Source organism: Rhinoderma darwinii, chromosome 8 (assembly GCF_050947455.1).
Source record: "Rhinoderma darwinii isolate aRhiDar2 chromosome 8, aRhiDar2.hap1, whole genome shotgun sequence".
Taxonomy (NCBI): domain Eukaryota; kingdom Metazoa; phylum Chordata; class Amphibia; order Anura; family Rhinodermatidae; genus Rhinoderma; species Rhinoderma darwinii.
The window spans coordinates 102020177-102047932 of record NC_134694.1 but is presented as its reverse complement, the minus strand read 5'-3'; the positions used below and the strand labels follow the sequence as shown (position 1 = coordinate 102047932).

At 42.7% G+C, this 27756-nt stretch overlaps 2 protein-coding genes and 1 pseudogene across 2 annotated transcripts; 1 reads left to right on the top strand and 2 right to left on the bottom strand.

Annotated features, from left to right (window-relative positions):
- Nucleotides 1-1077: 1077 nt before the first annotated feature.
- LOC142659665 (THAP domain-containing protein 5-like) lies at nt 1078-8647 on the bottom strand (annotated as a pseudogene).
- A 21-nt stretch (nt 8648-8668) lies between these two features.
- On the top strand, nt 8669-14089 carry FANCF (FA complementation group F). The gene is made up of 2 exons (XM_075836037.1): nt 8669-8815; nt 11042-14089. The coding sequence occupies exon 2, from the start codon at nt 11059-11061 to the stop codon at nt 12085-12087; it is 1029 nt and encodes a 342-aa protein (XP_075692152.1). The 5' UTR covers nt 8669-8815; nt 11042-11058; the 3' UTR covers nt 12088-14089.
- A 6-nt stretch (nt 14090-14095) lies between these two features.
- On the bottom strand, nt 14096-27319 carry LOC142660009 (vomeronasal type-2 receptor 26-like). The gene is made up of 6 exons (XM_075836660.1): nt 27192-27319; nt 25218-25509; nt 22593-23393; nt 17042-17263; nt 15970-16096; nt 14096-15881 (listed from the first exon to the last, which is right to left on the bottom strand). Exons 1-6 carry the CDS (start codon nt 27317-27319, stop codon nt 14956-14958), a joined length of 2496 nt encoding a protein of 831 aa, XP_075692775.1. The 3' UTR covers nt 14096-14955.
- Nucleotides 27320-27756: the final 437 nt, after the last annotated feature.

The following is a 27756-nucleotide window of genomic DNA, read 5'->3' as shown; positions in this document are numbered from 1 at the left end:
TGTTCTCTGCTTGCTCTCAGTTGAACCGTAGTTTTCAAAAAGTTGGACAGATTTTAAAGTTTCCATTCACTGACAGATCTCAACACTGATGAAAAATTAGTAAATTAGAAAGCTGCATAACTTTTCATTACACATTAATTGTATATACTAAAGAAAACCTTTAAAAAAGGGAATGTTCACCTTGGTGTTTTTTTTGTATGTGTTATATGTTATATGTTGTCTGAGACCATATCCAGTGACTGTTAGCATGAATGGCTGCATGCTTTTAACACCATGATGTTTTTAGGTACAAAATTCTGCTATTCATCCAATAATATATTGACAGTGGTCGGAGCATTGTTTTTCCCATACCGAACTCTAAATCCTGTGCATAGACATAGAATTTAAAAAAAAAAAAAAAAAAAAAAAAAAGAATGCTTACTACATAGTGTTATGGAGTATGCAGTAACTCCCTCTAGTGGTGGCTGAACGCTAATATATCTACCACCACTAGAGGAAGTTACTGCATACTCAATAACACTATGTAGTAAGCTCCCTCTAGTGGCGACTGCTGGCAGCCAAAACATTATATTTGAAATCTATATATCTATGCTGGGATTTTGGAGCTTTGTATCAGAAAAATGATGCAACATCTGCTATAAAAAGATATATTTAGAAATTAAATCCAAAAAAACAAAAAACTATGCTCAAGAGTAACATTCACTTTAAAGGATTGGATAACTTTTTATTTTAAAGTAAGAGCTCATCGATTCACTGAAAACATAGAATGTGATTACTAGTGAACTAATAGACTTAATTCATTGTTTTTCTAATCCTTGACAGCCCCTTTAAAGGTCTAAGAAACGAAAAATGTCCACAGCACTGGACTGCAAGTGGGTGCACGCCTCAAACGGACATGGTCCACGGTATCAAGCAGACAAGAAATGGACAGAGGCAGCACTTCCAAAAAAGCATCAGCTGTTTATTCACACGTGCGACGTTTCAGTCCAACAGGACTTTTTTCAAGCATTGCTTGAAAAAAGTCCTGTTGGACTGAAAAGTCGCACGGGTGAATAAACAGCTGATGCTTTTTTGGAAGTGCTGCCTCTGTCCATTTCTTGTCTGCTTTAAAGGTCTAGGCATGTAACACCTGCAGGAGTTATCACTTATTACCCCCAACTTCCCTCGCCATCAGTTTATGGGATTTGCAGACCGAACTACTAAAGGAAACAATACACAGATTAAAGACCTCATGAATTCACTATGGCGGAAGTTTAAAGGGAACATCCAATCACTGCTCTGTTAGGTGAACGATGGTCCGGTTTTCATCCCGGAAGGGTACAGCAAGGCCTGGTCCTCATCTTCACAGACAATTGCAATGGTCTCATTATCTGCTGTCTGTATGGGAGTGGGGTTCAGACAGCCCTAAAATTGAACAAACAAAAAAACACAGAATAAACCTTGATGGTCAATTAGGTCATATAGACATAATGTAGGATGGTACCCCACTCAGAACCCCCTTCTATTAGCTAGAGAGTACAGCCGAGGCAAAAAAAAACAAAAAACATGTCTTATTCTGGAGGACTCGGACCACCCATTGTCATCCATGGATTTCAAAGGGTGTCATGTAATACTATAATTCAGAAGCTCTCCCCAGCAACAAGTCACTAGGGGTTCCAGCACCCCATATACCGTGAATGAAGCAGTGGCCGAGCATGACCAGTCCCGTTCCATTAACATAGGACAACCCAGCAGTCGGTACCCCATCAGACATTTATCACCTATCCTGTGGATAGGTGATAAATTATATTTATGAGAAAACCCCCAGGACCTACCCTGTATACCTTCTGTACACTTACCAGATCCACAAAGTTTATCTTATCTTCTGAAATCAAGTTCTCCTTCTTCAACTGGTCAACAACCCCTTCCATGACTTCCAGCTTGGAGGAGTGCTTGTGATGGCGCTGCTGGAGAGACGTTACTTTCTGTTGCAAGTTCACAACTACAGAAACAAGCTCAGGTGTGGACAACTCTTCGGTAAGACCACCTGGTTCCTTTGACAGATCGGTGCTTAGCGCTTGTGAAACGTCGCCAGGGGACAGCACTTTGTGGTGTTTTGACACGATGGGAACAGTCGAAGCGATGGGCCCTGCTGTGGAGCTGGACAATATGGTCTCTTGAGAAGGTGTCAATGGTGGCAGAGGACCAGATGGCAGGACAGGAACAAGAGTGGCTGTTTGCATGGTTTCTAGATAGGACATCACATCCTCTGTGGTCATCGTGGCTGGGGGTGGTGTGGGTAACCCAGCTTCAAAAAAGGGCTCGATCTTCGTGATGTTTTCGATTCCTAGAGCCCCAGGGTTGGACACTCCATTCAGCTGGATAATAGCAGGGACTTCTCCTACAGACTGTAAAACTTGGCCATCATAATAGCCATGCTGTAATGTTGTGGTTGCAAGGTGTTGTTCAGACAGGAAGCCGACTGGTGCCACCAAAGGAATCTGTTGTATCTGACGTTCTCCTGACACCTCAATTGGTAAAGCGACAGACTGGAAGCCTTGAGATGGTGCCAGAGCCAATGATAACCCATCAAAGGACTCAACAAAGTGAACTAGAGGTACCAAATTCACTGCTCCCATAACTGCACCGGTGTCTGGATTTTTTACCAGCAGCTCTGCTCCACCTAAGGATATCTGACCGGTGGAGGAATTTGGGTCTAGCGCAATCGCCAAAGTATTTGGAAGAACCTGGGTCCCGCCAATGACCAAAGGTGAAACTGTGGAGACGCAGACTTCATTACCTAAATTCTGCATGGAGTTCAGAGGTCTGGACTTGGTCACTTGTACTCGGTTCTGAAATACAGAAGAGAAAAAACATCCATCTGTAAAGAAGAGTAATAATAATGTACAGTGTCACTCTAATCATGGCAATCTCCTTAGACTTTAATAACAGTAGAAGTGCATATAAGGGTATGTTCACACAGGGTGGATACGCTGCGTAAAAGTGAACAGCGTATCTGCCCTGGTCCCCGCAGGGAATTCCATCAGAAAAACCATACCAAATTGTGGTGCAGTTTTTCGAAAGGAACGTCGGCCGTGTAAAATTTCACTTTAAAAAAAAAAAAAAGAAAAAGAGAAGGCTTATAACTGTAGCCATGGCAACGCATCCCTCCGGCATACCAGCCTCCTGGGAAGACGTCTCATCCTAGATGACCGCTGCAGCAGACACAAGGGATGAAATGTCATCCCTGTAGGCCGGGCTGGACGCAGAAGCACCGAGATCTGGGCAAGTACAAACCTTTTTTTCCCTGAGTTACGATTTGTGCGCAGCTTTTCCGCCACAAAAATTGCAACATCTATCTGTTGCGGGTTTTACCTCCTCATGGGATTCAAAGGAGAAAACCCGCAACAGAAAATCTTCAATTCCAAAGCACAAGTTGACGTGGTGCGGATTAAAAAAAACTGGGCGGCAGATTAACTTGAGCGTTTTTTCTGCTTTTTTTTTTTTTTTACGTTGTGTGTGGATGAGATTTGTTCAAATCTCATCCACTTTACCCCTACTGTATTATGCTGCAGATTGTCCGCAATGAAATCCGCTGCAGAAAATCTGCAGTATTTACGCTACATGTGAACCTGGCCTAAAGGAGTTTTCTTACTTTTCCAAAATATAGTTCAGGGGCTGTTCAGATCACGTTTTTACATGACGTTCATTGCATACACTGAGAAAAAGGTAGAACCGTATTAAACGTTGGCTGTGACTCCGTCATCCATAAACTGAAACGTCATGAACTCACATTACCCTTTTTATGCGGATACCATTATAGCCTATGGGCGATGGGTGCCACGGTTAATGGCTCGCATTTATTGGATACATCATGGAAAGCTCATGACGTATGAGTTTAATGAATACCTGTGACTTATGCCATACCGTGGCATCCATCACCCATAAGCTACAATCTTCTAAATATTACGGAGCCCTAAGAGGTGCTTCCGGGCCTCTGGGTTTCTCCCTCTGCGGGCGCGGTATTGTGGTGGCGGGCGCCACCATGCGGTGCTGCAACCAATAGACTAGGGACCCACTTAAAGGAGGTCGCCGTGAAGTGGCAAGTGGGATTCTACAATTTGATCAAAATGTTAACAAAGAACCTCATGTTCATCGATTAATACTGTGGATGTGCAGTCCTAGTTTCTCCTCTTCAATTTGAGCCCTAAGGACAACGTTTTGCATGCAAGTCTGGATTTTTCCTGACCTACACACTAAACATAGGGCCAAAACATGTGAACAGCCCCTTTCCTGTGCGATGCAAACTTATGCTACTTCTAATAAACATTTGTAAATCCATGTCATGGCTTTGCTGCGATTTTGCAAAAATAGTGGTAAACTGCAGTTTGGCTACAACAGATTATTAGACCCCAAGGCCGGGTTCTCATGGGTCCCATGCAACGTATCAGACCTGGAACCCGCAGCATATTCCGCCCGAAAAGTTGCACCACATTGTATTTTCGGACAGAATTTCCCCAGCGGTAAGCAGCGTAGAAATGTAAAAAAAAAAGCCCATTCTTTTCCTAGGCCATTATCATGGTGACACGTCCCTCCTCTGCCGTCCAGTCCGGTCTCCCTGGATGACGCTATAGCCCATGTGACCGCCGCAGCGATCACATGGGATGAAAAAAAGTAATCCCAGGATGCCGGACTGGAGGAAAAAGCAGGGAGTTCTGGGTAAGTGAATTTTTATTTTTTTTATTTTCTGAGTTTCGATTTTTACGACAGAATCGCTGCGATTCCGCCACAAAAGTCGCAACACTTGGCTTTCTGTTGAGTTTTGCATCCCCATTGAATTCAATTTGGATTTAAATGCCGCACCACAGGTCAATTTATTAACGTTTTCACTGCATTTTTTCCCCTAAGTGTGGGCATGAGATTTTCAAAATCTCAGCCACTTTGCTGCTACTGAAAATGCTGCGGAATTTCCACACACAATTCTGTTGTGGAAATCCTGCAGCGTTTAGGCTACGTGGGAACCCGGCCTAAGGGTAGGAACACACAGGGTGGATACGCTGCGTAAAAGTACAGTGTATGTGTCCTGGAAATCGCAGGGAATTCTGCCTGAAAAACGGCACAAAATTGTGGTGCAGTTTTTTTTGAGCGGAAAATAAAAAATAAAAAAGTTTTATACTTGCCACCCGGGTGTTATGGTAACTCATCCTTGTGTTCAGAGTGGAGGTTGGCCAGCGCGCAGAACAGAGGATCGCGTCACTATGACAAAGGCCGGGGGGCCCTACACAGATTTATTAGGCTAATTGGATAGAGTCACAAGGGTAATGGCGATGTTACATCCAGTTGTGAATTCACGCAATCCCAGGAGGGAGCAACAAAGGAACGGCACAATGCAGAGTTCTGATAAAACACGCTTCAGCATTGTTATTTCATGGGGAATACAAGTATCTACACAAAATAAATTCTTATAATCACTCCTTAGCAACAGACTGCACTGCACACCGCCATGCGGTCAGCAGAGGCTGGTTAAAATGGGAAGTCTGTAGTCTGTTGCCATGGCGCAACCAGCAACATGTTAGTAGCGTAACCCCCTCTCCCAAACATAACCGATACAGGAGATCTTAAGGGGAACTCAAATTTTATACTAGACGCTTGGACATAATACATACCGACACCGCCGGGCTGGGGGAGAAGACGGTGGGAACAGCATCATGTTTGAGGTAGCGGGCCCCCAACCTTAGTTGGAAACAAGACAGTTTGAAGTGCTTGTTGCAGAGATACTGATTTTTAGTTGGGAAGAAGCTCTCCATATTCATGTTTGTCAGCCATTGCTTGAGACGCACCTTATCATGTAATGGAAACCTGGTGGAGGAGAAGAAACGGGAAGAGAATTAGATTCATGACCGGAAAGGAGCAGGACGAGCTCATACTAAAACAACAAGAAGTGCCGTGCACCCCCGATATTATACCCAGCATTGCTAACCCGGGCACACAGAAGCTTTGGCCCCACCAACCACCATTGCAGAACTGAGGGTGCAGGTTCAGGACCAAATTTATATTTCTTAAAAGGGGTTGTCTGCCTTGGACAGCAACTTTCTCTTAGGCCTCATTCACACGACAGGGTTTCCCGGCCGGGTGCCGGCCGTTCATAAATCGGCCGGCACCCGGCTGCATTAGGAATAATAGACCCCTAATGGGGCTATTCACACGACCGATTTTTTTGACGGCCGGGAAAACCGGCCGTCAAAAAATATGACATGCTCTATCTTCGCCCGGGTACCCGGCCCCAATAGAAGTCTATGGGGCCGGGTAATACACGGCCATCACCGGGATGTGTCCCGAGTGATGGCCGGGTTTTCCAGAGCTTGCGCTCTATCTCCTCCTCCTCACAGCGCAGAGTGCATATGAGGAGGAGGAGTTGATGCCATTCTGACGAATGGCATCGCTGTACACTGTGTGGCAGGGCCGGGGTGTACAGCAGGTGGAAGGGAGCGCTGCGCTGGCTCCCTTCCCCTGCTTGTTTTAAAAGCACCCTGGCCCGGCGACACCTTCGATGGCGCCGCTAGCAGCTGCTACTACTGTAGCGACGCCACTATAGCAGAGCAGGGGGGTATCTCCCCGCTCTGCTATGTGCTAGCCGCACTTTAGCTCCTTGAAGGAGCGGAATCCCCGTGTTTTCGGGGATTCCGCTCCTGGACAGAGCGCTTGATGTCTCTGTCCATATCTGGGCAGTGACATCAGGGGAAACTCCTGAAGCGGAATACCCGAACACATGGGGATTCCCCTTCAGGAGTTGCCGCTGATGTCACTGTCCGGATCTGCCCGGCCCGGCACGGATGCAAAACTTAATGCAAACCGGCCGGGCAAAATGGCCGATTTTACCGGCCGACACTCGGGCTCGGGAACGACCCGGTCGTGTGAATCCCGCCTTAGAACAGCCCCCCTCCCCCACTTATCACAGGTATTTTGCTGTAAAGACCCCCCTGTGATGAGTTATAAAATGTGATAGATGCCGGCAGTACATTTTAGACGCTCCTGCAGCGCCACCACAGGGGAAATGAAGAACTACAGTGGTCATTGGAATCAATGGGCTGTCTGCGTAATGCTCAGATGTGCCGAGTCCTCCAGGGGAAGAGATCACTGCTCAATATCGATCAGGTATGCCCAACAATCAAGTATAGTTAGCGGTAGCCGTTACGCCGCTACAACCAAACTTGTATTCGAAAACGGCAGGATAGGTTTATAAGATGGCGTATGGCTAGAATATGCCATGAGGGACGCCAACGGGAACTAAAATGAATTGGCAGAGGCGCTCGGGAAGCACAGCGCCCCTTCATCTCCGCACAGGATTTTCCAGAGGTTGTTTGAGGGGTCTATTCGGGTACGTTCCGGGGAAGCAGAAATTTTTCCTGTTTTGCCAGATGTTTTACCCGGCAAATCCACAACATATAGTGAATGCGGCGGATGTGGAAATTTACTGCACGCGAGATTGAAATCAAATTGTAGGAGAAAAACATTAAATAAAAAGTAACTTCAGGATGCAGCTTGTGCACGTATTCCACGCTGGACAGCCACATGCGGATTAGTCCCATGGACAGGACTAATCCGTGTGTGGATCCGCGGCACATAAAACCGAAAATCCTGGGGGAGAAATCCCAGGGTGAGCAACGCATTTCTGCCACACGTTCTCCGCTAAATACACTTCAAAATTAATCTGCCGTGCGAGCACCGGCCTCAGGGTGAATTCATGCGTGCTGTACATTGCGCAGCACAAAAATTCACGTGAGTATTTCTACGGATGGAGCACAAAACATACACGGATTACAGTCCCGCAACCAATACACAACAAAACCCACTGCTGAATTACGGTTGCGGCTTTTTAAGTGAGAATACAACGGTATAGTCAATAGTTGACCACCCAGTTTAAAAAAAAAAACAAAAAAACATTGCGGCATCCAGTCAGCGACCAATCTGACAATAGCGTAGTATAGCAATACGCCACCGGAAATAACCCCTTTAAGGCATCTTGTGACCCTCAAACCAATATAACTAGGAAACACCGAGCACGACTTTCCAATGAAAAAGGGACAACAGAACATCGCCGGACGGCCTGCACACGACCGTAAAAAACGGAGCCATTCACTTTCATTGAACACTGACACCTTTCCGTAGCACTACGGAAGAGTGTCCGTGCCGTGGAAATGTTCCGGGAATTATGGAACATGTCCGTTCTTTCGCATTTTGCAGGCCGTGCTCCCATACTTGGAGCACGGCCCGAAAATGCGGCTGTCAGCGGCCGGCCGTGCCCGCAATCGCGGGTCGTGTGCATGGGGCCTAATTAAAGTTTAATGAGGAGATAGTTACACCCCCCCCCGCTGTATACTCCACCATAGAGTACATCCCGCCATTAGGGAGGATACAGCAAAATGTCACTTATCTACAGGTGACCCAGTGCCCTCCCCCAACACACGTACAACCAGCCTCGCACGTACTTATAATAACTTTCCCTGCCCGTCTCCGCTCGCCTACACTCCGGTACAACGCAGCTCTTCGGCATCGTTCTCGATGTATCTTGCTCCAAAATACGCCGTCATCTAATGACGCTAGACTTGCGCGACGGCTGCGACAACCGCCCAGCGGCCATTATTGATGAGGAAAATCCAGTTCAGCTCTTTCAATTTGAGGACCGGAGTGACGTCATTTAAACGCGACTCATGTACGTGCTCACGCTGGCGGACATGTTTAGTGAGGGCAGACAGTGTTGACAATGGGATAAGCTTACCCGAATCAAAGATGGAGTGCCCGGATGAGTTATAATGTGGGACTCGGAGCCGGGATGGTGAGTTACAGCAGTCTCCCATGTATATACCAGTTACACTAATGTTATGCTCTCTCCAAATATGGACCTTTGCCCAAAAATATCTGCAGCATTAGGTTAAGGCCTTCATGATGACACCGTCGCGGTGAGTCGCAGTAAAGTCGCAGAATACCACAACACTAGATTAATGTGTACCTATGGGATTAAAAGTTTTAAACACCAGCGCTAAATATACAAGCGTGTCCGATTCACTGCAACGGTAGCAACTTTTTTCTCCCAGAGGGACGCATTCAAATTGCATCATAGTTTTACCGCAAATTGCAGGTGGCTTTGTGAACGGTTGTCCAGGTTTAGAAAAACATGGCTGCCTTCTTCCAAAAACAGTGCCACGTCTGTCCACAGGTTGTTTGTGTTATTGCCGCTCTGCTCCATTCACTTCAATGCAGCTGAGCTGCAATACTATACGTAACCAATGTACAGGTGTGGCGCTGTTTTTGGAAGAAAGTAGCCATGTTTTTCTAGTCCTGGACAACCTAAGTGTAACGACCGGTAAAGCAGATGTCCATTAGTCAGAACTGATCAATTTTAGTACCAATACAAATATTATTACCACCTGTGACCCCCTATTTATGAGAGTCCGGGAGCCTGAGATATGGTGAGATATTCGGGGGGGGGGGGCCTCACATTTTAGCGCTTCTGGTTGCAGGTGTTTTGTTGTGTTTTTTTCTGGGGGTTTTCATAATTTCTATTTTGTTTATTTAATTGGTCACATTTGGCTGTTTTACTAGGAATCAGATCAATTTCTTATTGGCGCTTCGTCCGACAGTGCCAGATCCATTGGATAAAGCGATGATGTGGCGGCTGTATGGAGAGACCGCATGTACGGGCTGTAGTGTTTACAAGTGGTGACAACTAACCAGGGGGGGATGCAAGAAGTAATAAACAGGAAATCATTTTTTTAATAAACATCAATTAGGAACGTATTTGATTTTTAGTAAAATGACAACCTATGACCGAGGAATAAGATAGAAATCCCGTCAACTAATTTAACCCTGCAATACTGCTGTTTTGTTAGTCAGGAGTGAAGAGTTACTGGGAACCATTCGCCATAATTATGGATATGGATAGGGTTTGCCTAAAGCTGGGAACCCCATTAATAACTTTGCATGTTGTGATGAAGTATTTAAATTATGCACCGTTTCCGTGCCACCGATACATACTGCTGATGTCACTGCTGATGTCACTGCTGATGTTACAGCTGTGGTCACGTGTAATGTACGGCAGGTCATCATGCTGTGGATGTAAGCAATGCACTTGTGGACCCGAACTGTTTGTTATTTTTAGGGGTTAGAAAACCACTTTAAAAAAACCTGTAACCGCTCCTGTTTTTGTAAACCCTTGTATTCCCTATGAAATAATATTTCTTGAACATGTTTTCTTAGAATTCTGCATCATGACATTCCTCTGTTATTCCACCTTGAAATTTATGAATAAATTGACAATTGGATGTTACTATTACCCCTATTCCCCCTGCACAGTCTCACTGTCAGAACTGACTGGACATTGTCGGCCTGTGTAGGGACACCCCCCCCCCCCCCCCCCCAAAGCTGGTAACTGTCAATTTATTCATAAATTCCTAGGAGGAATAACAGAGTAATAGCACAACGTAGAAAAGATGCTCCAGAATTATTGACTAAAACAAACATGTCAGGAGAGGTGACAAATCCTCTGTGGGAGTTGACTGCATTTCATTGTAAGGGTATGTTCACACGGCCTATTTTCGGCCGTTTTTCGGGCCGTAAACGGCCGAAAATCGGAAGCAGAACGCCTCCAAACATCTGCCCATTGATTTCAATGGGAAAACGGCGTTCTGTTCCGACGGAGCGTTTTTCGCTGCGTTTTTTTACACGTAAAAAAATGGCAGCGAAAAAGAAGTGCAGGACACTTCCTGGGACGTTTTTGGAGCCGTTTTCCATAGACTATTGAAAAAAGCTCTAAAAATGGCCGTAAAAAACGCCGCAAAAATCGCGAGTGGCACGAAAACCGTCTGAAAATCAGGAGCTGTTTTCTCTTGTAAACAGCTCCGTATTTTGAGACGTTTTTGACTCTGCGTGTGAAGATACCCTAAGGCCAATGTGTTCATAGGTAAAAGTGCCCCAGAATGTTCTCTAATGTCCATATACCACAGTTACATAACATTGACTTATTCTGCTTCTGTTTTTCTCTACTTAACACTTTATTATTTAGGTGGATGTCATATCACCATGGCTGGGAAGATGAAGACCCTGCTGGATAATTTAGACCAATTTATTGAGGTTCTTGCTTTATCTCAAAGTGTTCATGCCAAAGACTGGGATATCCTACATGTACAAAGAGCTCTTGAATGGGGAACCTATTTCCAACATGTCCACCATCAGTTTAAGGATAATAGTCCTCTTAGAAGCTCAGTTGAAGCTCGTCTTACTGTAAAAAACCAGGAACTTTCTGGTTATATGAAAAATTACCCTCATATTTCTTTTGATGACCTTGGTAAAGGTCGGGCTATCCTGTGTATGTCTCTTCTCCAGAACAAGGATCTCCCTGACCCTGTATATAAATATGTGACTGAGTTGCTCCAAAACGCAAAGGCCGAAGATACTGAATCTACGTGTTTAAACCATATTATATCTCAGAGAGTGGCCTCAGATCTATTTCTTACTCTTCCTCTATTTGCTTCTGAAGGGTTGCATGAGCCATTGGATAGCCCCGTATTAATGACGCAGGCTGAACTACTAAGAAGAAGTCTAGAAGAAAGATTGAAGTTCTCAGAAGACCACCAGAAATTGTCTATTGTCTCAGATTTTCTGGGTCGGATTGCCAAACCCCATGTTTACCACCTGACAGCAGCTATACTTCTATCTAATGACGCTTTAGACTCTGGACCCTCTGACCTTCTGGATTGGGTTCTGTCAAATGATGAACTTGGTGTTGGCTTTTTCATGAATGTAAAGTGCCAGGTCCTGGCAAGATTAAGCTTCATGTTCTCCAAGTTTAGGAACGTCTACATGGATTATTTGGTTAAGCTAGGTAGTAGCATGGAAATAGACGTCACTTGTGGGAAATGGGTTAGTGACGCATATAAACTATCTTATGATGGACTCTTGGATCATTATAGGCATCTCATGGTGGGACCTGAAGAGGTGAAAGACTCCATATTAAGCAAACTTCGGACGTTAAAAAGTCAGGATGGGAACTATGATGTGCCTGGCATCAGTATATGGACCGATGTGTTGGCTGAAATACATAAAACCTAGCACTTGTCTTGGGTCTCAATGGGTCTTTTATGTCACAAATGCCCAAAAAATAGTTAATTATAATGAATTTTGATGTAAAGTGATATTTGTTTTCCTTGTTTTATTATTTTTATGCAATACCTTTTTACCTCAAAGGGGTTGTCAGGGCACAGGGGAGTTTTTTTTCATACTGATGACCTATCCAGAGGATTATGTCATCATCAGTATGTGATAGGTGGGGGTCCGTCACCCGTACCCCGCACCGATCACCTTTTCCGGCTGCCTCTGTGTACCGTATTTATCAGTTATATGTTATACCCTTGAATAGGAGCAGAGCCGCAATACTACAGCACGGCCACTATACTGTCGAACATCATATACCGATGACCTATCCTGTGGATAGGTCATCAGTACAAAAAAACACCCCAAACACTTTAAGTATATCACCTGAGATTAACACCCTGGTTTCTCAGGAGTTACCAGCGTTTTCCACTATTCCCTGGTATTACTATCAGTAAGCTGCACTCTTAATCTTATATATTAATATTTTTTGATGATTCTTTTGTGGTTGACTATTATGTGTGTATGCATTTTTATGTATAATAGTACCAGTCAACAACCGATAATTCCTACAGTGTTAGTCTCATTGCAAATAAGCGTTGTACAGGTTGGAAATACGGCACCCGTAGAAACCTATGGGTCCATAATGTGCATCAAGTTTAATGCCAATTTCCATCGGATGCTTCTAGGTCACAATACAGTACTTGATGGCGGCACAGTGAGTGCCAGGGCTCGGTAATGCGGAACCACTGCCGCACAGGCTCTGTACACACCACTTTGCTATACATATGAGATATGAGGCAATACATAAAGCTTTTGTAGTGTTGTTATGCTGATGAGAAGGGGTTATATGAAACAGCGCCCCTCCTGTACATGGGCTTTGTCTGGTATTAGAGCTCAGTTGGTTTCAAGTGAATGGAGCTGAGCTGCAATACCAGACAAAGCCCATGGACCTACTACAACCCCTTTAATTGGATGGATTCTGGAGCCCCCATTCTATTTACTAGTAACATATTGTATTATTCCACGCCATAGCTGTGACATGGACACAAACTACAGATTTTGGAAAGCTGTTTTCTGAACGACTTGGTTTCTGAAGGTTGACGTTTTGAACGACTATGCCATACCTTTATATGACAAGTTCTAAAGCAGTACATTAAATCAATTATATAGTCCTCAAATTAATCAAAAAGCAAAAATAATCCTGAAAACACCTCCATTTTTTTCTAATTATATATGACCAATATACTCCATTGTGCTGCTTACATTTGCTGCTGTTGTGCACCTATTGATAATAGACACAAAATCCCGAAGCTCTACACATAAAAGTAAATCTGATCACCTTTATTTTTAAACTTAACAAAAAGACAAAATATTCACTGTAGTTTAGGACTCGCATAACAATTAGCTCCTTAGTTACTGGACAAGGCAATATTACAGACTGCATCTCATTCTTTGCATTTTTATTAAATTGTGTGAGCCCACCTGCCAAGACAAGGCGACCTCATACAGGGGGTCCATATGCTAAACATTATCTCTGTGCATCAGGAGAATCCTCTCTTGAACCTAGGCCTACATAATATCTTCAAGGTAGGTAGGGTCCAGATTTATTCTGCTCTAATTAAAAAGCCTTGGACAGGTTTGAGGAGTGCCAAATATACAATGCAAAGGACAAAGTTAGTCAGCACCTCCTAACAAAGTGAAGATGACGGCCTCCATCTTGGTTGTACAATCCTCCCACCTGTCCAAGGCTGTTTTGAGAGAGGTGAGTTATACCTGTACAGGTATAATGTTTAATGTGGGGACCATCTGATTTGAGGTCACCTTGTCCTGGCTCAAGACTCACATTTATAAGTATAGTAAATTTTGCAGTAATACAGTTTTAAATAATAGAAATATTAAAGGGTGACTGTACTTTCAGAAAACTTTGATATGTCATAGCGACATATCAGAAGTTTTGATCTCTGGGTGCTGAGTCCACCATATTGGTAAAATGAAGGGTGAGGCAGAGCGCTATGCGCCTTCGGCTCTTCTCATTAGACTGATGATGGGCTCATAGCCGTTCTACATGAGTCCGTCTTCAGACTGAAGAGGAAAGCAAATCACAGCCAAAGGTGCAGAGCACTTCTGCAGCTCCGTTTCCGCAATGGTGGGGGTCTCGGCACCCAAATACCCACCAATCAAAATGTCTGATCTGATACTATGACATATAAAAAGTTTTTGTTAAAGTAAAATTACTCTTCAAATGTCTGCACATATCCTGGTGCCTGCAGAGCACTAAAGAATCTGTTTGAAAGCCAGAAAATGTTGCGTTGACTTAAATGTGAGAGTGTTGTGAGCATGCTCTGTAACATGCAGAGGTCACTGTGCAGATAGGGGGGGGGGGCTCACCTACCGTTAATCGTGTGGTCCTGTGTTATCTGCTTCCTGCTTTATAATGGAGGTGTAATCATTGTAATAATAAGGATTCACTGGTCATCAACAATTTTTACCAAGGGAAGCCACACATTTCTTAATTTAGCGGCCACGGCAGGAGAAATGTGGTATTACATGGCGCTTATTCAACTTAATGGGGACAATATAATGCATAGTCACTCAGAAGCTGCAAGAGCTCTTTGATGTAGCTTATGAATATGGGTCCCATGCAGTGGACCCCCTCCATGACATCTATATGCCCAATAACACATATGGACAGGAGTTGTTCTACTGGGAAAAGCCCCTTAATATCTTTATTAGAAATAACGACTGCTTATAACTTTATATTTACTAATGTATGAGAATAATAAAAGATGGTTTATTTGCACTTTAGTTTGTGCCCTCTAGGTGAAGCTAAATTGGTCTTTGACTAGCAAAATTTGTAGATAGCCTTGGATATATTCTTGCTGCCAACTTTGTCGTTTCTGGTGTACAAAAGATTATGAAGCATTTGGGAAAGAAAATACAGACCAAAACCCCAGCTGCAGATACCAGGATGGCAAATACTTCTACAGCTACTGTGTACCTCCCTTTAGTGCTCAGATACGTTGGTGTGAAGGTTATCCAGACGCTGAAGTAGACCAACATGCTGAATGTAATGAACTTTGCTTCATTGTACCTGTCCGGTAAATTCCTAGCAGGAAAAGCTATGACTGAACATCCCATTGCGAGACAACTAATATATGCCAGCATTACATAGAAGCCTAGGTGTTCTTCACATTCAATGACTATCTGACCAGGCTGCGAGTGGAGGTCAAAAACTGGGGTAGGAGGACATGTTCCCAACCACAAGGCACAGATAAGAGCCTGAATAGAGGAGCACAAACCAACAATGGAGCTGGGAAGCTTCTGCCCCATGAATCTTCTCAGCCGGCTTCCAGGCTTGGTAGCCCGAAAGGCCAGAATCACAAGTATAGTTTTTGCCAACAAGGAGGACACCGAGACCGTGAAAGACATTCCAAAAATTGTTTGACGTAGTAAACAAGTTACGTGCCCTGGATATCCAATGAAAACCAGACAGCTGGAGAATGTAAAAGTGAGGGACACAAGAAGAAGGACACTTAGGTTTCTGTTGGTGGCTTTTATGACTGAAGTGTTCTGGTAATGGGTGAAGATAGCAAGAGTGAAGAGAGAAGCTAGAGAAAGCACAACGGCGCTGCAAGCGAGGCTCGTACCCAGCAATTCTTCATAGGACAGATAGGTCACTTGTTTTTGAATGCATTTATCTTTCTTTTCATTTGGCCATTGGTCATCTGGGCATTTCCAACAGCTGATCATATCTGCAAGAAAGAATCAAGCCCACTTTAAAGCCATCATAGATAAGTGCATGTGCCATATACTGAGAATGATGGTGGTGCTAGATCTTACCAGAGTGATTGGTAACTTCTCCTCTGGGGCAAGGGACACAATCGTAGCAACAGGCCGGCTTTCCATGCAGAATCATTTTCCTGGACCCTACTGGACAGCTGTCACTGCAGACAGAACGTGGCGGCTTCTAGAAGCAGAACAAAAACGCAGGAGCATGGGAAGAAGTCCGTTCTTAGACAGAGATCCGATAACAGAAGATAAACTATTGTATATCGCTAAAAAACAACTAATTGTCACATATTCGCCTTTCATAACCCCAGCACTGACTATTCCATAGTCCTTCATCAGTCCTTGTTTACTAGGCTGCAGCGATGACGCACGGTACTCCTTGCATGACCATGACAGCCAATTACAGCAGTGAAGTCAGTATAGAGGGTGCGTAACTGCTGCGGCCAGTGATTTTCCACTGTGGTCAAGTCGAGTATGGCATGCCACGGCTTCCGGCTAAGTAAACAAGGATGGGTAGGGGACCATGAATCTGCCAATACTGGAACGGTGGAAAATTTGATGTAACCATTTTATTTATTTTTTTCAAAATGCATGTTATACTAGTTAATGGAAAACCTCTTTAATGGCTTTTCCTGAAGTCTTCCTTTAAAGTCAGTCACAGAAAAGTCTACAGTGTCATCTGTGCTTCGTCACAGATGTACAATGAAACCCAATGGTCCTTATTTGTTAAAACTGCCGAAAAGAAAAACTGGCCTTGAAGCAACCAATCATAGGTGATTCCATATAACTATGCAGAGCCAATATGCATTTTTATTTTAGAAAGTGGATAACTAAATACATTTAAAAATAAACTAGCTAGATGTTGTCTCCAGACATAACTGGGGTGACCAGCATCATAGCCAAGTAGAAAGCCCATAAAGTATCCAGCTTTTTGTGCTGATTGGTTTTATATTTATATAGTAGTTGGAGCTGTTTTTTTCTGAAACAGAGCTCCAAATTACCTGCATAGACTGAGTAAAATCATATCTTGACTGACAGATGCTACCACTAGGGGGAGCTAACTACAAATGTTTCTGCGCTTTCCTGCTGCTGTGAAGCACAAATACACAAGATATTGTCCTACCTGAGCAAGTTGGACAGCCCATACAATAGCAGATGCATTAACAGACAGAACTTCTTCTTTGATAGATGTGACTGTTCCCACATTAACATTGATAAGTTTCGTCTTACGGTTAGTTACCCAGTTAACTAGATCATACATAGGAGCAGCATCTCCATGTTCATCAAAGGAAACGTCCTCTCCAGCGGTATTCGTAAAATGTACTCTCTTAAGAAATGTATGAAGCTGCAGTAGAAGAGAGAACGTTTTCAAAGGGAAATACAGCCACAATTTATATTAACCCAGTAAGGATATGGAGACGTTCGTTTATTTTTTTGTACAACTGCATTTTGAGAGCCATAACTATTATATTTTTCCATGGACATAGTACGTTGTTATGATTTCGGCGATATCAAATATGTATTTTTTTTTTAAATACTTTTTTCACAAATAAAAGTACTTTATATTAAAACAAAATTTTGATTATAATTGCCTCATTCTGAAAGCTATAGCATTTTTTAATTTTCCATTGACTTAGCTGTATGAGGGTTTGTGTGTTTTTTTTGCAGGATAAGATATAGTTTTCATTGGCACCATTTTGGGGTACTAGAACCTATTGATTCATTTTTATTCTTTTACCCACAAAAAAGAGTTCAATCGTTAATCAATAAATTCTATGTACCCCTAAAATGGTGCTATTAAAAAATACAACTTGTCCCGCAAAAAACAAGTCCTTGTACAGCTATGTCGACGGAAAAATAAAAACGTTATAGATCTGAATGCGACGATGGAAAAACTTAAAAAAATTGCTTGGTCATTAAAGAGGCTCTGTCACCATATTTTGCAACCCCTATCTGCTATTGCAGCAGATAGGCGCTGCAATGTAGATTACAGTAACGTTTTTATTTTTAAAAAACGAGCATTTTTGGCCAAGTTATGACCATTTTTGTAATTATGCAAATGAGGCTTGCAAAAGTCCAAGTGGGTGTGTTTAAAAGTACAAGTCCAAGTGGGCGTGTATTATGTGCGTACATCGGGGCGTTTTTAATACTTTTACTAGCTGGGCGCTGTGAAGAGAAGTAACATCCTCTTCTCTTCAGAACGCCCAGCTTGTGACAGTGCAGATCTGTGACGTCACTCACAGGTCCTGCATCGTGACGGCCACATCGGCAGCAGAGGCTACAGTTGATTCTGCAGCAGCATCAGCGTTTGCAGGTAAGATCGACTTACCTGCAAACGCTGATGCTGCTGCAGAATCAGCTGGTGCCGATGTGGCCGTCACGATGCAGGACCTGTGAGTGACGTCACAGATCTGCACTGTCACAAGCTGGGCGTTCTGAAGAGAAGAGGATGTTACTTCTCATCAGAGCGCCCAGCTAGTAAAAGTATTAAAAACGCCCCGATGTACGCACCTAATACACGCCCACTTGGACTTGTACTTTTAAACACACCCACTTGGACTTTTGCAAGCCTCATTTGCATAACTACAAAAATGGTCATAACTTGGCCAAAAATGCTCGTTTTTTTAAAATAAAAACGTTACTGTAATCTACATTGCAGCGCCTATCTGCTGCAATAGCAGATAGGGGTTGCAAAATCTGGTGACAGAGCCTCTTTAAGGCCTAAAATAGGCTGGTCACTAAGGGGTTGAAGTGAAGGTTAACCTATAAATAATAATTTGTTTGTATTTTTTAGATTTATTTTTTTTTAGCATCCTTTAAAGAGGCTCTGTCACCAGATTTTGCAACCCCCATCTGCTATTGCAGCAGATCGGCGCTGCAATGTAGATTACAGCAACATTTTTATTTTAAAAAAAACGAGCATTTTTGGCCAAGTTATGACCATTTTTGTATTTATGCAAATGAGGCTTGCAAAAGTCCAAGTGGGTGTGTTTAAAGTAAAAGTCCAACTGGGCGTGTATTATGTGTGTACATCGGGGCGTTTTTACTACTTTTACTAGCTGGGCGTTGTGTATAGAAGTATCATCCACTTCTCTTCAGAACGCCCAGCTTCTGGCAGTGCAGACACACAGCGTGTTCTCGAGAGATCACGCTGTGACGTCACTCACTTCCTGCCCCAGGTCCTGCATCGTGTCGGCCACATCGGCACCAGAGGCTACAGTTGATTCTGCAGCAGCATCAGCGTTTGCAGGTAAGTAGCTACATCGACTTACCTGCAAACGCCGATGCTGCTGCAGAATCAACTGTAGCCTCTGGTGCCGATGTGTCCTCGCTCGTCCGACACGATGCAGGACCTGTGAGTGACGTCACAGCGTGATCTCTCGAGAACACGCTGTGTCTGCACTGCCAGAAGCTGGGTGGTAACGAAGAGAAGTGGATGATGCTGATTCGTCAGCATCATACACTTCTAGTCACAACGCCCAGCTAGTAAAAGAAGTAAAAACGCCCAGATGTTACACACACAATACACGCCCAGTTGTATATAACTTTAAACACGCCCAGTTGTACTTTAGAAAGCCTCATTTGCATAAATATAAAAATGGTCATAACTTGGCCAAAAATGCTCGTTTAAAAAAAAAATAAAAACGTTACTGTAATCTACATTGCAGCGCCGATCTGCTGCAATAGCAGATAGGGGTTGCAAAATCTGGTGACAGAGCCTCTTTAAGCAGTTTACCGGTATAAATAACATTCACTTTAATCAGCGGGTCGTTACGATTGCGGAGATACCATATTTATATAGTTTTTTTTATGTTTTACTACTTTTACACAGTAAAAACACTTTTCAAAATTATTTGTTTTTGCGTCGCCATATTTTAGGAGTAATAACTTTTTTATTTTTCTGCCGATGTGGCTGTATGAGGGCTGTTTTTTGCGGGAACACTTGTAGTTTTTGTTGGTACCGTTTTGGAGTACATGCGACTTTTTGATCGCTTTTTATCAAAAATTTTTGAAGGCGGGATGAACAGAAAATTAGAGTTCTGGTATTGTTTTTTATTTAATTTTTTTACAGTGTTCACCGTGCGGGTTAAATAATGTAATTGTTTTAAAGTTGGGGTCGTTACGGACGCGGCGATACCAAATATGTGTAACTTTTTTACTTTTTTTCATAATAAATTATTTTCTAAGGGGAAAAAGTGGGTTCTTTAATTTTTTTTACTTGGGACTTTTATTTATATCAAACTTTATTAAACTATTTTTTTTTTTTTAGTCTCAGTAGGGGACTTTACTGTGCGCTCTTTTGATCGCTTTTATAATACACTGCAATACTCCTGTATTGCGTTGTATTATTATTGCCTGTCAGTGTAAAACTGACAGCCATCTGTTCGGCCATGCCTCTGGCATGGCCTACCAGGCAATCACTAGAGGCAGACCTGGGGGCCTTTGTTAGGCTCCCGGCTGCCATAGAAACCATTGACACCCCGTGATGCAAACCACTCAGATGCGGCACTCGTTATTGAGGGCGTATAATTTATTGTGCATATAATATATTGATTAACTTTTATTAGCTTTTATTTTAGGAGAGAACTGAAAATAAGTGGCTATTCCAGCATTGTTTTTTGCGTTATAAATTTACGCCATTCACTCTGCGGCATAAATAACATGTTAACTTTATTCGATGGGTCGGCTCGATTACGAGGATACCAAATATGTACAGGTTTTATATGTTTTCCTACATTTACAGAATAAAAACCCTTTTAAAAAAAAATTACTTGGTTTTTGCATTGCCGCATTCCTAGAGCTGTACATTTTTATTTTTCTGTCTATGTAGCCATATGTGGCCTTGTTTTTTGCGGGAAAGGGTGTAGTTTTCGTTGATACTATCTTGGTGTAAACGTGACATTTTTTATGGGTGGAATGGGATTAAAAAAATAATTTTGCTGTTTTTTTTTTTTGGACGCCGGTTTAATTAATGTGTTCATTTTATTGTTCGAGTTACGATGGCGGTGATACCATATGTGTGTACGTGTTATTTATTTATTTTTTAAACTTTTATTAAATAAAACCACTTTTTTTTTTTTTCATAAACGTTATTTAACTGTTTTATTTTTGTCCTTTTGACTTCACTTTGCGATCTTTTGATCGCAGATATAATGCTTTAGTATACTTAGTATACCAAAGCATCTGTCAGTGTAAAACTGACAGGCAATCTATTAGGCTGTGCTTCTGGCATGGCCTAATAGGCAGATGCTGAAGGCAGACCTGGGGGCCTTTGTTAGGCCTCCGGCTGCCATGGAAACCCATCGGCTGACCACGATCTCGTCGCGGGTTTGTCGATCGGGTGACAGAGTGAGCACCCTCCCTCTGTCAAACACATTAGATGCCGCGGTCGCTATTGACTGCGGCATCTAAAGGGTTAAACTGATGGAATCGGAGAGCGCTTCGATTCCGGCAGTTGCGGAAGGAGCCTGGCTGTGTATAACCACCGTGCTCCTGCCGCTGATCTCGTGGGTACTATCACTGCACCCACGAGATCAGAGTGACGGATTTATCCGTCGCTATGCGGGAACTAGCTCCTGTTTGTGACGGATATATCTGTCACCCGTCATTAAAGGGTTAAGTTGTATATGTGATGTTGACATGTTCTCCATGCTGTTGCACTTTGTTTATCTTTAAGAAAATTATCGGCAGATTTTGGACCAGGAAACAGGGCAGGGTCATTATGGAGCGTCTCTAAGATGCTTCTGGGAAAAGGGGTGGAGCTACAGCCTGGGTTGTCTGAGTCTGACCCCTCCCTATTGACAGTTGAGTCTTGGGCAGGATGAGGTAAAGTAAGGAAGCTCTGAGGCAGGAGCTGAGGGAGAGTTTGTGAGGTGAATATTCGTTGGACTTCACACATAATACTAGGTTACTAGGTCACTGGCCTAATCTAGCAAATTCTGCGGCCTTCATGCTGCTCTGAAGTTCATAGTTTGGTGCCACGCAGACGGAATTACCAACCAAAAAAAGTTGTGCATTCTGAAAGTGGAAACTGCATATCTAGAATACTTGAGCCTAGGGAGGGATCCGTGAAAACGGAAGATAATAGGACAGGTAATATTTTTCAACTGACCCCTTCACACGGTCCGTTGTATTTTAACGGCCATCACACGGACGTATTCAACGCCCGTGTGAATAAGGCTTAAAAGTGAGTTCACCAAGTAGCATCTGTGTCTCCTGCCTTATTGCACTACACCATCAAGGGTACCCCAACATACACCAGGCTGGGAGACAAAGATCCAAGTGTGTGCCCGGGAGACTACTACTACCACCACCATACTATATTTCCCCCCACTCTTCCCAGTGCCAGCCGTGGGAGAGAAGATTGGTTAGACGACCCTAGCCAATGTGAACACCGTGTCTTACTACTACCACTACTACTCCCATCCTCTCCACGCTCCCCTCTGGGCTGCCGCACAGGCAGCTCGAATTTTAACGTTTAACTCTATGTCTGTGCTAGGGATTTGGAGCCTGTAGTAGAAAAACAGAGCTATAAGCCTTCTAAAGATATATTAAATTAATCGGCTCAGAATATTGGTCCTAAAAACAAGGTGGATATTCACTTTAAGGCTAAATTATCTCTCTTGGCTATGGCGTATGAAAAGAGGTCCTGTTACTTTATAAACTCAAGGTACCTTCCATGGACGTTGGTAAGATAGAGCTGCTCCCTGTCTGTGCGATTCCTTCCAGTACTTGGATGCCATAAACATCTGGAGGGCGTGAGCCAGGGCATATATGGCATTATATACTCTATAACTTTCCACAAGTGTCTCTAAACCCATCAAAATCTTCTTCTTCGTCTTGTTGTGTTTGCAAGTATAGAGCAAACCATCTTTGCATCTTTCACATTCATATATGAAGAACTTATAGTTTGAAATAAAATTGCAAAAGGCGTAATGGTCCAATGTTACGTTCCAGAGGAAAGGCATGAGTCCAGGAATTTCCAATTTTTTCACCTTAATTGCCAAGGTTCCATGGAAGGGACTGAGGTCCAAGATGTCTAGGGTTGGGATCAAAAGATGGTCCATGTCTGTAAGGAGGATCCAGACTTTCTTCGTCTTTGTTAATTCATGTAGTAACAAGTATAAATTATATGTAAACTCCAGGTCAGCCCAGAAGATAATAATGGTCGCTGAGGAGTCAGAAATTACTTTGGCCATTCGTACATGTTCAGTGAACCTGTAGTTAGTGGAACTCAGGAACTTTTCTGTGAACTCAATACAACCCCCTGCTCTTGTAATGGACAATTTTATCTTCTGGATTGCATTTTCATTGCTTTCAACATCTGAATAAACTATTCCAACCCAAGTCCAACCAAAGTGCTTCAGCACTGAATTTAATGTATCGTGCAGGTGGACTGAGCTGGGGACAGTGCGGTAGAAATACGGAAACATCAACTTATCACTCAGAAGAGGGTCTGTGGCACCATAGCTGATCTGTAATGCAAAATAACCCATATATCACTGATATGTGTCCCCATACAAGGTGTCCATTAGTAAACAAATTGGACTGGAATTGATTTATTTATTTAAAAATATGAAAGGTTATGCACAAAAAATAAATATTAGGTGACCTCCTCCATGGCATCCATATATCCTACGGCATATGGACAGGGGTTGTCTTCATTAGACAACTTCTTTAATGCAATACAGTAGACTAAAGGGTTTTTCTGACTTTGAAAAAAATAACAGCAGCAAATGTTATAAAATAGCCCAAAAAAACAATACTCACCTCCCGGATCCCTTGCCAATCCATCACAGACAGTTGGCGGTTCCCCGGTCTTTGTTAACAAGCAGGCAGCACGTAACCGCTGCAGCAAATCCGTGTCCTCATGGGTCACGTGCAGTTCTATTGGCATCACCGCTCAGCAAGGGGAGCCATGATGCCAGTAGTATGACACGTGACTACTGATTGGCCACAGTAATCATGTGCTAGCCAGGAGGACTGGCTGCGCTGGATCGGCGGAGGATCAGAGAGATGGTTATAGCTTTTTTAACTATTTTCTGCTGTTTTATTTCAGAAGTTGAATGACCCTATTAATGGGCAGTTGTAATCGCGATTGTACTATAGAATATAAGAAAAAAGGTTTTAGCATTGTATTAGTCATTGCACATTTTTGTTAGGGCTCATGCACACTGTTGTATAACAGATATGTGGACATACTAAACGCTTTTGTGCTTCCAATTTTATACAAAATCTGTGAGGAAAAATTGTGGCATGCTCCTTTTTTGGAGGGGGGATATGGTGCTTCACAGAGGCCTCATGCGGAGTCTTTGCCATATACAGGCACAGTTTCTCACCAGGACAACCCCTATTAGGATATATGGACATCATAGAGGAGGTTCTCACCAAGCCAATCCATATAGGGGAAACATATGGCCAGACGCAGCTATCCCTGCCTGTTATGGTATGTTCACACGCTTAACAAAAAACGGTATTGTATATTCCCAGAAATGTAACGACGGGCTGGTTCCCGTTATACCCTCCTAGTTTTAAACAAATATATATAGAGGAAGGAATAATTATAAGATATAACTTTTTTAATTTTTAAATTCTTGTAAAAATGGAATAACAATGATGATATAGTTGCTATTAGACCGTATAGCATATACACAGTTTAGTATTCGACTTGCCAGGTATTGATTTTCGTTCCATATTAGATTCAGCAGGATTGCTCAGGATCAGTGGAGTTTCACAGTGGAATTCTGCCTGTCCCTATAGCCTAATATATTCCTAGCTGTTGATAACGTGCCAGGCAACCGTTCTGAGAACGACCCCGTTGTCTCTGCAACCTGTCCCTGTACTAATGTCAAATTAATGCTACGGAGCTGTTTTCAAGCGAAAACCGCCCCTGATTTTCAGACGTTTTTTAGGCAACTAGCGTTTTTTGCGGCGTCTTTTACGGACGTTTTTGGAGCTGTTTTTCTATTGAGTCAATAAAAAATGGCTTTTTACGACCCGTCATTTGAAAATGAGGCGTAAAAAACGGCCCGTCGGAACAGAACGCCGTATTTCCCATTGAAATCTATGGGCAGATGTTTGTAGGCGTTCTGCTTCCGATTTTTCAGCCGTTTTTTGGGACATTTACAGCTTGAAAAAACGGCTGAAAATAGCACATTTGAACATATCCTTACAGCCGGAACTTTTTGACTCTGAACCCTGGGCGATCAACAAGCTGTAAACGCAACTGTGAGGTTTCTTGAACACATTGGTCATAGATTTCTATTAGACAAATAAGCCGCATCCATAACATGACCTACCTGTGGGTAACCATAAATTCCAAATGTATTTGCCACTAAAACAGAAAGAACTGAGGATGCAAAGCCCACCATAGCAACCAAATGTCCTTGGCTCTTACATTTATAATTGGGAATTTGGAAGCCCCATCCGCTTAATATTTTTATGTAAGCTTCAAGTGTTTTAGCTTCATTTAACAATGATTCAAATAGGTGAAATCCCAAAGTGATGTTTGGTAGAAGATCTTCATTCCTATTAATTTCTTCAACGGCAAATAGTACAGTGAGAGCTGTTTGATATTTTTCTTGATAGACACTACATGGATAGTGACAGGGATAAAAATCAGCATGAGGGAACATGTTCTAGTTAATATAAGTTGTGGTCGTGTCAGGATAGATCACGTGGATCCACCCCATGTGAATGTGCTAGAAACTTAAATCCAAGAACCTAAATAGGTGAAAAAGCCCTGTGACTACTCCATATGGCAGGTTCACAGCACCCAGAAGATGGACATCTGTGTACTGTAAGTAGGTGGTGGATGCATGTAATACATGGATAACCCAAATCCACCCGATCAAGAGCCACTAACAAGTCCCTCTAAGATGCCCACGTTCCCTATGGGGGACAACCCCAGTCCATATGTCTGGGGCCACCCTTTATTAGCCAGTGGAGAGCCACTCCAAAGAGCAGTTTCCGCTCTGGGGGCCTCAGTATGACATGTATTAAAAAGTGGAGAGGACCTGTCCCATGACTATTCTGCCCTTAAAGAGGCTCTGTCACCAGATTATCAAATCCCTATGTCCTATTGCATGTGATCGGCGCTGCAATGTAGATAACAGTAAAGTTTTGCTTTTTTTAAAAACGATCATTTTTGGCCAAGTTATGAGCAATTTTATATTTATGCAAATGAGCCTTTCTAATGGACAACTGGGCGTGTTTACTTGTTTTACTAGCTGGGCGTTGTGAATAGAAGTGGATGATGCTGACATATGATGCTGACAAACACTTCTATTCACAACGCCCAGCTAGTAAAACAAGTAAACACGCCCAGATGTTACAAACACAAGACACACCCAGTTGGAAATAAGAGAAAACACGCCCAGTTGTCCATTAGAAAGGCTCGTTTGCATAAATATAAAATTGCTCATAACTTGGCCAAAAATCATCGTTAAAAAAATAAAATAAATGTTACTGTTATCTACATTGCAGCACCGATCACATGCAATACGAGATAGGGATTTGATAATCTGGTGACAGAGCCTCTTTAAAGGGAAACTGTCATCAGATTTTACCATCCTCATGTGGTCCCACCAAACTCTAGGTCATGTACATCTAAATGTATGCCTGTTTGTCCCCAGTAGTGCAACATACCTTACAGAAAGCAGTTTTAAAATGTCCCGCACTGTATGTAAATGAGGCCTGAAGTGTCTGCAGGGCGTTTACTTAGCACAAAACTATCCAGCGTTTTCATCTCTAACCCAACCCTGCAGTGAATCGGCGCATTCATATGAACGCTCGTTCCCGATCATTGCCCTGTGTAATAAGGGCAACGATCAGCCGATGAATGAGCAAACGCTCGTACATTGGCTGATCTGTTGTTTTATGGAAAATTAAAAATCATCGCTATCGGCAGCACATCTTCCTGAGTAATCAGGGAGATACGCTGCCAACATGATGAAAATGTATAGGGACGAGCAATCGTAGTAACGAGCGCTCGTCCCTATACATATCCAATTGCTCCATGTGATAGTACCATAATGTAATATGTGTAATAGTATCTGTGTAATAGACGAAAGGGAAGATGAAGGATTTTAAATTATATAATAATTGTATTTGTACTGGGTGTGAAGCTTGAGTAACATATTATGTAGCAAATAAAGACAGACTTTAATGTAAAAGGGGTGATGGACGTGCGATAATTTAGTCATTACAATCTATCGAAATCCTAACTCAATTATTACAGAAGGACAAGACACAATGGCTCTATTACTACTTACAATAATGAATTTCCATTCTTTGGTTTCTTGGTGAAGGTCAGCTTTCGATTATTACGCACCAACCCATTCACTGATACAATGGCACCAATGATAATTTCTCCGGGATGGTATAACCCATGTGATGCCATGTTGTTTTCCGCAACACTTGATGTTTGCCGAATGAAGAATAAAATACATGACAATATAAATAACCGCATATGTGTGTCAGATACAAAGTACATTATTAATCCAGCTTTTCGTACCAAACGTCAGAATAAAAAGAAAGATTCTTCTGCTCTTTTTCTTTTGGATATGGGTTTCGGATAAATATATGAAAGGCTCCATAAGCTACGCACACATAAACCGAATGACTTTGTCTCATTGATGTCGGTAATAAATGTAGGGCAGGAACCAAACATTTATAAGCCCGAGATCTGTGGAGACGACATGGTAGATCCTTTTTCTGTAACTTACTCCAATTATTGAAGTGACAGGTTGTTATTTTCCTATATTCAGATACAGCTAATATTACGTTAGTCACTGTGAACACCCACAACCCTCCCAGCAGTGTGCTTAAGAAATGTCT